The sequence below is a fragment of the Dromiciops gliroides genome, chromosome 3, assembly GCF_019393635.1.
Source record: "Dromiciops gliroides isolate mDroGli1 chromosome 3, mDroGli1.pri, whole genome shotgun sequence".
Lineage (NCBI taxonomy): Eukaryota > Metazoa > Chordata > Mammalia > Microbiotheria > Microbiotheriidae > Dromiciops > Dromiciops gliroides.
In genome coordinates, this window is record NC_057863.1 from 450,058,427 (window position 1) to 450,070,618 (window position 12,192).

Here is a 12,192-nt window from a genome sequence, read left to right on the forward strand (position 1 = left end):
CATTCTCTATCTTGTTTTATATTGATTGCAAGAAAATTTCTGGTCCAAACAATCTAACAGAGGTTAAAATGTTTGCTTCATGTAATCTTGAACTCAGAGGGGCCCTCTAATTATAGAACCGATTAGTGACCAACATGGAGGTCAGTCTAATCAATTCTTTTGATGGGTAAACATTTCTTTTTACAAGGAAAATGGATGTGCCTCTGAGAAGTCTACAACTCTCTCCAGGCCAAAATTATGGTTGTCATGGAAACTGCAAAAAAGCAGAAAGTCAGTTCTGACATAGCAATAGTATAATGGACAGCATCTGCTGGGAAATTACCAATTAGGATGGTGCTTTCTGATTGAAAAAATTAGAAGACTTTCATATAAAAAAATCCATCTTTCTTCCAAGTGAAGTCTCTCAAATTTTAAGCTCAATGCCCCCTTCCTTAGCATTTAAAGCACTGTTGGCATGATAGTTAAGATGTAGCATGCATAAAAGTTAAGAAATTAAAAGTTTCAGGTACTAAAGCAGATGCCAAGAGAAAAAAACATTTATTATGATTTGGTATTTTGCTACCGTAAAAATCTAAACACAACTACATAAATAAAAAAATTTTTACAAAATGAAAAAAGTTCTATATTTTATATTGTTTATGCCATATGCCTAGACTCTATAAATCATCATCTTTCAATTATGATGCAATTATATCTATCATACCATGGAACTCAGGACCCCAAATATAACAGAGGCCTATTTTTTCATCTCAATCAAAAATAACCTATGTTTCCTAGCAATCTCATTAATAACCTTTGAAAAACTCTTAAATTATTTCAGGTTAAAAAAAAAGAAAGGGGCTTATGTCTGGAGTATTATTATAATGCTAGCCTTACTAATTAGAGACCATTGTAGAAATTCACTGAGGCTTTTGAAATAACCTAGCAGCTTTTTTACATACATTAAATTAAATACATTTTCCATTGTAACTCCCAGAAATACAAATGAGATCAATCAAAGGTAAAAGATAGACTTTGTTCTTTTAACAGCTTTAGTCCATGATGTTCCACTGTCTTTAAGCATTAGAAACACATAAGCGCATGGTAAATTTTTGTTTCAACTTCTAGTTATTGGAAATAGTTTTCTATTTGGGAAATTAAATGCCTTGCTAAAATCAAATGCCATATATATTTTAACACGTAGGTTTTTATTGAACCATTTTCATTTTTTGGCCTTTTTTTGTTGTAATAGAAAATTAGTATCTTCCTTTATTCATTTTTTAACCCAATAATTTTAACTTTAGAATAAATCCCACCAGAATTCAGTAGATATTTTGAGACTTATTTAGTTATTCTAATTTCAGCCAGTTCACTGCAGCTGAATGCACAGAGCATATGGTGCGAACAGCTCCTAACTACTGAAATACATCTGATTTCTCCCAAAATTACTGAGATAAAAATAAAATGACATTTTTGGGGCACAGAAATATGCCACGGTGCTGGTAGTGAAAGGGTCAAATGTTGGAGGCTATTTAAAAGCAATAGAGCCTAGTCCTCATTTAGCTAGGCCTGCTTGAATTTCTCTCATACACACGCCCACAAACAGTATATACTCTCTCCAAGCTGTCAGAAAGCATCAGATTGCTTGATTTACTCCATGGATTTTAAATTCTTTTGAGTCATCACGGCATTTGTGGAGGGCCCTTGTAGCTTCATCATCGTCATCAAAAACAACACTACATAAAACTCAATGAAATTTAAACCTTAGGTTGAGGAGTGAACCCCAGAGAAAGTTAGTGGCATTTTAATGATTGAAGTTTATTCACTATTCTTTATATACTATATGAACTTTATATACTATATACTATATATATATATATACTTTATATACTATATCCTATACTATATATATACTATATATAATATATTGTCTGTATGTAGTTGTTTCCATGTTCTCTCCTCTAATTAGACTGTGAGCTCATTGAGAACAGAGGCTTTCTCTTGCCTTTTTGCTTTATCCCCAACATACAGCATAAAGTCTGACATATAGTTGGTGCTTAATAAATACTCATCAGCCAACTGAAATATGATATCTCACAGGTGAGGTGAGCATTTATTGCCTATAGTCAACGCTAGTCTAACTGAAAAGAGCAATTTGATTCTCCATCTAGGAGTTTACAAGATGAAAAATCTCTAAGGTTTATTTCTAAATAGATTAAGCTGTCAGCTGAAAATACTCAGAATCACTAATGCAAAAATTTTAAGATTAATATTTAATAGTAATTTCAAGTCGTGGACACTTGATGAAATACAACCATGATATCAACTCCACCAAAAGGAACCCTGGGTAAATAATAGATATGGGAAACTGGAGGTTTTCTGATGATGTGTTAGGGTGCTGTGTAATAGTCAAGAGCCAAGAGCCAATCCACGTAAGAAACCATAATGTTAATATAACCTCTAGTGTCTTTATCGTTAGTTTCTCATCTTAGGTGCTCAGAAGGCTTATCAAAATATTAGTTATAGGCATTATAATCTGATACAGTGTGATAAAGACTTACTTTAAATTTGACTTGACAGTCATTCAAAGGCTACTTTTAAACCTAAAGCCAAATCCAAATTCACAGTGTTTAAAAGAAAAAGTACATAAAAAGCTAGTTGCTGGGAACCAGCCTCTTTACCTAGACATCTCTTCAAAATGTAATTTTTGCTTTCAGTCATTATCAGTAACTGAGAGAGGCCCATTTAGGCAACAAGGTCTCTGCTAGGTGTTCGGTGGCAAGGAGGAGGCCTTCAACTGAATTACAAAACAAAGGATGTAGAGTCCTGGGTTCGCAGTGATAGAAAGCTTGAGAAGTAGACATTTTTTTCCATGTATGCTGGCTGCCCTTTCCCCCTCTGGCATAACTAGAAACGTGTAAAGTGGATAAAATAAAATCTTATTTGTTGCATGCTATAGAATTCACAACACAAATCACTTCACCTTCTTGTTACCAAAGCATTATCACATTATTTCAAATATCATTATGTTGACAAAAACAAACCCATTTTTTCATAAAAATGTAAAACATCTATTTTTGCTGTATGAAATTTCAATCAGTGCCAGTGATATATCAGAGAATCCATAAATCCCTGCTCTGTCTCTCATAGTCAGAAAGGAGACAGTCAAGATTGTGCCTTCATAGCCAAATTGAATTCTCTTCCCACAGTTTCATTTCCCCCACTGAGTTTCTGGCTGTAAACTGCCCTGTCCCGCATCTAGGAGAAGCTGAGTGCCTAAATCTTTTACTGAAACACAGAAGAAAAAAAAGGCTAACCTTTTTCCTTTAAAGGTAGACCCCCCCCCACCGTATTTCTATTCATAAAAGGGCCTGTTTGAATTTTTTTAAATTTTAGATTAAATTAGTAGTTACTGAGCCATCAGTCCTCAGCACAATGAAAGGAAATAATCACTTATATTAGGAAATCCAATCATGTTGAACTTTGAAATCAAGAGACACAGGTCTTAAACATTATTTTGACATCAGCAATATGACCTTTGGTTGCAACCCTGAGCCTCAGTTTCCTAATTTGTAAAATGAGGTGATATCTAAGGCTCCTTCTTAGCCTTTACATTTTGAGATTCAAGAATGAGGTTTCTGGTGTTTTGTCCTCCTCTAGTACGATATATTAAATCAACTCAGAAAAAAAAAGTGTAACGTGCTTTCTTCCTCTTCCAAATCCTGTTCCAACCTGTCCAACACTGTACAATAATTAATCAAGTCAGGCAGAGCCTCCCATGATACCTCTCAACTCGTCTGGGACATTGATTCAAAAAAGTTCCTGACCCATAAAAATTCTCCCCCAGATCCCAGTTTTCAACGACCCAGCCTTTCCACCCTCCCTTCATCCCAAGCCATGCTCCCCAGCACACTCAATTATAAGGAATTCAATGATGCATAGTAATGTACCTTTTTATGTAAGTATCAGCAAATGTTGCTCGACAAACCTCAAAATTTTGCAAAGAAAAGTACATTAGCAGCACTGCTGGAAGAACCTCATTAGAATGTGGTTGTTCCTTTAATGGCCTTTGCTATATCCCCTCTGGCCATAGGAAACAAAGGCTAGCAATGTATATATTGTGAGTCCTTAGAATGAGCTGACAATGATGGGAGGGCAGACCATTTATCTACAAACCAGATAGAATAAAAGTTTTTTTTTTCCAAAAAAAGTTATTTTAAAAAGTAATAAACATCATTCACTCTCCACCTAAAGTTTTACCCACCCAGGGAATTTTTTTTTGGTTGCTCAGAAGAAATTGCTGACCTGTAATATTCACCACTGCACTGAGCCCTCACTCCCACCATCATTCTCAACGAGAAAGCAACTTTCACCATGACTGTAAATCCTATTGGTCATTAAATGAACATTACGGTTATTTTGTGAGTGCACTGTTTTATAGAAATCAATGGGAGTCTTGCATACAGAAGGACCGCAATTGATTTTTAGCCGAAGGAGTCAATTTGTAACATAGCCAGCATCTTTGAACTACTAATTGAGAAATTAAGAGTCATTGAATAGACACTAGCAAGCTGAAAGCATTCGAAGGGTCCAGAAACATCACAGAGATGGGAAAACCACTATAGTGTCTAGATTTCCTTTTTGATGTGAGTATTTAAATGAGGAGGTTTCTCACTGAGAGGGACTCTTCAACTGAATAGCTTTTGAGGAGTGTGAAAAAGTGGGAAAACAAGTGGGGCAGAAAAAAAAAATCCCTCTGGGTAGGTGCATCTACCACTCAAGCAGCCCCTGAGGTGTTGTCTCAGGAACAGAGACTGAACCAAGATGTTCGTGGCAAGAGTATTTAATATGTTTTTCATGAGGGCCCAAAATGTAAACATAGGACAATTTCCCTTTTGGAACAAGAACATCAGGCTACCTCATTTGGAGCATCTAAAAGAGAGGGAGATATTAACACGTAAGAACTTTAGAAATCATTTATTCATTCACACAACAAATATTTATCTCGGATGTACCATGCATCCAAAGCACTCTTCTAGATGCTGAAGGAATGCTAAAAGTGGGATATGGTCTCTACCTTCAAAAAGCTTATAGTTTACAAGCTTATATAAGGCCTGGACACAATCTCCCAAAGAACAAAAAGTCTGTTGTGTGAACATGGGCTTTCCGCTCATGACACACCTCAGATCTGGAGGTGAGTTCATTAATTCAGAAAATCATCCTTACAAGAACTACACGATTCCTCTCCATCAAACCCTTTTCCAGGTTGTTAAATGAGCCTTATTGCTATTTTATGAATACATAGTTGCATGAAAATCAATGGCAGTCAGCTGATTTTTTTTTTTAGAAAAAGGAGTTAATTTATAATGTAGCAGGAAGCTTTGAACCACTAATTGAGAAATTAAGAGAGTCATTAAATAGACATATGTTGAGTCATTTTTCAGTTGAGTAAGACTTTTTGTGATTCCCATTTGGGGTTTTCTTGGCAGAGATATTCAAGTGGTTTGTCAATTCATTCTCTAACTCATTTTACAAATGAGGTAACTGAGGCAGAGTTAAATGACATGCCCAGGGTCACACAGCTAGTAAGTGACTGAGGCTAGATTTGAACTCAGGAAGTTGAGTCTTCCTGACTCCAGTCCCAACATTCTATCCACTACACCACCTAGTTAGACACTAAGAAAGTCTAGAAACATTTCAGAAACAAAAAGCACCTTGACAAGCAGAATGTGAATTTACCAACTTCATCTACTTGCCCTCAAAATAATTAACTGCATTTCCTTTCTTCCTGACCCTTGTACCCTTCTTCCCTTGATATACATGTAAAAAAATTATATTCTTCTGTTTCATTTGAACTTAGAAAAGTCTAAGAAATCATAAAAATGAAAATAAAACTAATAATTTTACCCATTTTTCTTCTTAAAGGCTGAATAAGGAGATCATAAACAACAAGTAAAATTTCTATCCTTTTTTGACTTGTATATAGTGTTGTTTTTCTCTTGGTGTATCAAAAGAGATAGTTGAACATATTAGGCTTGGCTTCTTGGAGTAAAGAGGAACTAGGCTCAAATTCTGCTTCTAATACCTGCTGGCAAGTCACTTAAACTTCTTAGTGCCCCAGGAAACTCTTTTAGGCTACAATTACAGAGCAGTTGCCTATCTGCAATAATGGAGGGAGTTTGCCCATCTAATACTGATAAAATTATGTCAGCACCAAAAATCAAGCAACTATTTTGGTGAATTTAGTTAACCCTCGATCTCTTTCTACTTGAAATAATACTAGTAGACCTGAGGGTAGTAAACCCTTTAGATATGTCCACATTGGATGATGGAAAGAGTACTAGGCTGGGATGCTAGAGTATTGGCTTCTAATTTTAAGTCTGGCATTAATTAGCTATGTGAGGGGGCAGCTAGTTGGTGCATTGGCTAAAACTCTGGCCCTGGATTCGGGAGGACCTGAGTTCAAATCCAGCCTCAGTCACTTGACACTTACTAGCTGTGTGACCCTGGGCAAGTCACTTAACTCTCATTGCCCCACAAAAAAACAAAACAAACAAAAAAAATTTGCTATGTCACTTTGAGCAAATTATTTCATGTTTCTGTGCCTCAGTTTCCTCATCTTGAAAAGGGGGGAGTTGGACTGACGTCTATGGTTGCTATTAGTCCTCATAGTCTAAGATTTTGTATTTCTAAAATCTTACTCATATCTCAAAAGGATTGATCTGTTTTAGGGGATCTTTACAAAATAGTTATGATATTTTCTTTGAAGAAAAGATAAGAAGAATGCTTTCTTATTCTTGCAACACCTCTAAACAAGAAAATAATGCATTTGATTATCTTTTAAAAAATACTTAATGGGAATTGGGAAGAAGTAAACTGAAAAAGATATGGACAATTACAAAATATTTTCCTTATCAAAATTTTTGGAAAGAGACCACTTAAGGATGTGTAAGTCATAGATTGAGGACATATCAAACCAATTAAAAACCCAGTGAAATTCACAAAGAATCAGGGACTTGACAAAAGTGTCAGTGAGCTAAGTCACTCAGTTTTCAATAAACCTGAGATACACTCCAAAGTATATTCTCCAATCTGAAAATAGCCCAAACCACTATATAAACTCCAATGACATTGTCTGATCTGTGTTCTTTTCTTTGCAAAGGAATGTGATTCTCTTTCCTTGAGTAAGAATGTATATCATACCTGGTCCTACTGCAAATATTCCACAAGTCTCTGCTAAGTGTTAGAATGACAATATAGTTCATCTGATCAGATTACTCCTGTGGATCTATTTCTGGAGCCTAGAGACATCTTGTTTAACTCATTCCTAGTTGCTATTTGTTCACTTTCAATCAGTCTCATTCTTACTTGTCTCTCTGTACCTCTCAGAATATCAGTGTACAGCAAAGGATGGGACCATGTTCCCGAGAACTTAATTGACTGAAACTATATCATGTTTGGCAAATAATTCCTTTATGATGAAAGACTTAGGGACAGATATTAGTGCCCGGATAAAGTTAAAGCCACAGAGATTTAGCCACACAATGCGATTTAGAGGGTAGACTGAAATACAGCTTTTGTACTTACGGGTAAAATGATTAGAAGTGGATGGATTGACACTATCACCACTGTCAGCACTGTCACCGCTAAAAACTTCATCATCTGATTCCCGCACAGAGGAACAGTATAAGGAGCCCTCAACTTCTTCCAAATTCCTCTTTAAAATTCCACTCATCGCTGCAGCACTGTCACATGTACCTGTAACAAGAACAGGAGCAATAAAGCATTGAAACATTTGACCGCTGACTGCGCAGCCAAGGTCTCTGAAGGCATTTTTTTAAATGGGGACTTTAATTTTTTTAGAGCTACGTACATTCAGTGATCACATCCATGCCCAAATGATTCCTTCCTGTTATTTATTTTTCACAAAATTGATAGAAGCATTGCATCAAGATGTATTGTTTTCCTTATTTACACCCTGACACCAGTATCTTCTAAAAAATTAAGGGTATAGAATGAGAGGCACTGTATGAGGAGATACAATCCAATGTTTTGAAACATCAAACCCAGAATCAAATATATTTCCTTGATTTGTACTGGTAGAGCATGCATTATCAATGACAGAGCCTCTCAGTCCAGAACAAAATAGATCATTCACTTGCAGGCAGTGGTACATCCAGGGCATACAGATTAAGGCACTTCTGGTGTACTGTCTTTATTCAGGTGCAGAGGCATATGCTTTCCTGGGGCTCTCTCTCCATCAGAAATAAAATGGGTTGCTAGGGATGGATATAACTACCGAATTTAGATGCCTTATGTTACCAGCCAACTCAGTATGACCACATGGAACACTTACTTAGGTCCAATTCCAAGAAGGCTGATTGAACAGGGAATATACAGGGTGAATCAAACTCCATGGTCTCTGTGCACCTCCCCTAAACTCTCCCGCAGAAGAAAACATTTACTCAAACCTCTTCAGCTTCATTGTCAATATAGTCATTGCAGCCCAACAGAATGTGGTCTTAAAATATACATTTTAAAATATTAATCAAACCAAGAGGAAATTTCTTTTAAAGAAGAAGAGCTCTTAGAACACCCTCCCTCTCCCCCCCCCCACCCCTCTCTCCACACTAACCACCTCCTTCCTCCCATACCACATACCTATACAGTACTACCATTGTGTTGGATAGAGACAGAAAGTAAAGTTGTAAAGGGGAGGAATGGAAAAAATTGATTCTCTCACAATCTGCCTTTCCTAAAGATTACATGCACGACCACAGCCTCTGACAAAAGTAATAATTTATCTTTAGTATCCATCATAATATTGTACCCTGTATTTAATTTGCATTCTGCTGGTTTTTCTTTTTCTTTTTTTTTTTTTTGAGTTTATAAAGAAGGCCTTGAGAAAGTGGGATACTCAGATCATAGCCCAAGCATGGCTGACCCTGCAGATAGTGTGGGTTGGAAATCTCTTTACATGTATGACTTAGAGTGCAGAAAGTTCCACTTAACCAAAAAATATCTATTGTAAACCTTAGAATTCTTCCCAACAGAGTTGCTGTCAGTTGAAGTGACTCCTTTATGGAAGGTACTTCTAAGAGGTAATCTTTCACCTGGGAAGGGTGACACATTAAACCATTTAAAGCCATAAAGATCTCATTATTATAATCTGCCAGATTAGTTAGCCATTGCTTTGTCAAGTACAGGGCAGGGGCCTAGAACAAAGTCATAGAATAAATACATTTTGATAGGGGGATAGAAAGCTGTATGGTGCTTCTCAAGACTCACAGACCTATCTAGGTAAAATGTAGAGTTTGGGGGCCCTGGATATTCAAAGTTTAGCATCATCCCCATCAAGGAAGCCAAAGTGCTGATAGGAAAAATAGATAACATCAGAAGGGAAGTCTGTGGTGTTAGGTGTGAAGTGCTGCTGCCAAAGCATTTTTTTTCTATTTGACAATTTTTACAGGTCTAACTCTATTTCCAAGTCTTTCTGAACCAAAATCTAACTATTATTTGGAGATGGTAAATACTCCCAAGTTTTCCTATTTGCTTTCAGGTAACAGTAAATAGGATTATAGTTTTTGAGCTGGAGTGGACCTTAGAGTTCATTGAGTCTAACCCCCTTATTTTACAGATAAGTAAACAAATCCAGGGAGGTTAAGTATATTGTGGAAGGTCACCCAGGTAGGAAATATCTCAGGCAGGATTTGAACCCAGATCTTCTTGATTCTAACACTCTATCCACTATACCATGTTGGAAATGGAGCTCTTTCTCATAGTTTAGCTAAAAAAGCTCACAATAATGACTACATACAAACATATCCATATTATTTTCTTTCAAAAAATTTTTATATCCATATTATTTTAAAGAAATTTTACCACTTTGCCACTAATTTAGTGGTAAAGAATTATGAGAATTTTTATGTATATTCTATAGAGAAAAGGAGACGCATAGTAACTTAATACCTTGTTCAAAGTCTCTCAGAAAATTACTAGCTGTGATTATGAACCTCTGATTCTGAAAATAATGCTATTTTAAAAACTAGTCTGTTTCTCTGATAAAAGTCACATGATGACCAAGTGACTACCCCCTTAATTACGTTGTCAAGGTTTGTTTTTGTTTTTGTTTTTTGTAAATTTTTTTCACCCTGTATATAGCAGTTTGATCATTACTCTGTGGGACAGATCCAAGTGAAAGGATCATTGCTGGTTCCTACTTCAGAAGGAGAGCAAATCCATATATTGTGACTCATTTTGAGATTAAATGATGAGGTGACATCTACTAGGAGCCCTTAAGACCATATATCTCAGTGACTGCTTAGCTGTTGAAGTTGTCTCAGAAAGACTCATGGGAATTAGGATAGTAATTCAGAAGATGTTTATTGAGTGCCTACTAAGTTCAGGGAACTACATGCTCTCGAATATTAATTTATAGTGACTACAGTTTCTAGAATTGAACAAAAGAAGAAAGGCAAGCTGGATTATCTTTGGGAAATGGTAAAGGTTTTTTTTCTTTTTAAACAACCTTAAGTTTCTCTCTTTTTAAAACTCCACTCTTCTTTTAGTGATGTTATACAGCAATGAGTCATGAAATACTATAGTCTCAGAAGAGTTGAAGCTAAGCAACACCAAAGGTCAACAAAGAAGTTCAATGTGGGTGGGAAATAGCTGTAACATGCTGCAAAAGTGGAACCACTCGAAAGCAGAGGTGTCATCAAAGAAATATAGGACTGTAAAAGGAAATGGACTGGTCACATGGTATAAGGAATTCAATGTGTTCCAATTGTATCCTCATGACGTCAAAAAAACGAGGCTCCCCTTCCTTCCTTAGCACCCTGAGTTGATCTCTAATGCTTATCTTATGGGAAGACAGGTAGATATAGATGGGATGCTGCATTATTGGGGTTTGTAAGGCAATATACACATGGATGGGATCACAGATCCATTAGTGTACTGGGAGAGAGGGCTTTGCTTAGAAACTGTTATGACAATACCATGGGTTGTATAGTTTTTATAAGGTATACATATACATATATGATTTATAAGAGAAGTAATTAGCATTATTTCCATATACACAATATACAGTTTAGTCTCTGGAAACTTGGAAGCATGATCTTATACAAAACTAAAGGCCTTGGAGGAGAAAGGAGCCAAAAAAAGCAGAAAGGAAGGAATATAGGTTCATTTACTTCATCCCTCTTCTTTTCTCCTCCCTTGACCTTCCAGGAGTTAATCCATTCAAGTTTAATACTTGCCCATGTAGATTGGAGGCTGAATCAATTCTCACTACAATTTCTTATATTAGCTAGCTCCATACTATGCCTCATCCCATTCACTGAATGGTCCACTCATCAAAACCTTGCCAGTGCAGTAATCTGTCTCTCTGTCCTCCCAAGCATCCCTCCCCACCTTTCTATTTCTTTCTCAGGGAATAATAATTAAATCAACATTACCATTGCTACTGGAAAGAATAGGATAGTCTACTTCCGCATGCCTTCACTCATAATACCTGTGACTGCCTAAAAAAAAAGCTAGCTTCCTTCCCTGGCCTCTACATCTTAATATATACTCTATTGCCCTTAATAGAACAGTAGTCCCCTGAGGGCAAGAGCTGTTTCATTTTTGTAACTGTATCCCCAGCACAATGCCTGGCACATAACAGGTGCTTAATAAATACTTGTTGAATAACCAATTGATCCTAAAGCATGGAAAACACTTGTAAAAATATTCCTTTTTTTCTGGCTGCCAATCTTTTCCTACTGTAGTCCCTGTGGTTGTAACATAGAATTTGCAATATTGCAATTATTTCCATGGCAACCGACAGCAAAATCATAAACATAGGATTGTGACTTGACTGCAGAAGGGGCTTGGTTGGGAGAGAGATTCAGATTCTACTTTCATTGATATGTCTCCAATAATAGTCAGGAAGGAAAATCAGCCAGAGAAAGGAAGAAGACACTTAGTAGCATCAATGACCCTCATTGGATTTGTCCTGTCACATTGAGGCTGGAGCACCATTTAGAACAATGGAACAAACAGCATAAAGGATGTGGTTAAAATAAAGTGTTAACAAAAGGGAAAAGTAAAGATAGGTTCCGATTTTTTTCAGCATTTAAAAGAAGGAATAATATGAGTAGAGTTTTGCCAGAAGTCAAAAGTTTTAGAATTCTACTTTTCCCTCTGCCAGTGACTTATTTTGAGACCCTAGGG

The 12,192-nt window shown here is 36.4% G+C and overlaps 1 protein-coding gene across 3 annotated transcripts in view; it reads right to left on the reverse strand.

The window, feature by feature from the left end:
* Nucleotides 1-12,192, reverse strand: part of CSRNP3 (cysteine and serine rich nuclear protein 3) — a 257,377-nt gene that overhangs the window by 233,710 nt on the left and 11,475 nt on the right. The window contains exons 1-2 of one of the 3 annotated variants that reach the window (XM_043997958.1): nt 8,336-8,424; nt 7,567-7,737 (exon numbers count right to left, since the gene is read on the reverse strand). In XM_043997958.1, coding sequence (XP_043853893.1) covers nt 7,567-7,737; nt 8,336-8,396 — 232 coding nt within the window. In that variant the 5' untranslated portion in view covers nt 8,397-8,424. Of the gene's footprint in view, nt 1-7,566; nt 7,738-8,335; nt 8,425-12,192 lie in introns of those variants that run through there. The other 2 variants (XM_043997959.1, XM_043997961.1) reach the window with 2 other exon arrangements.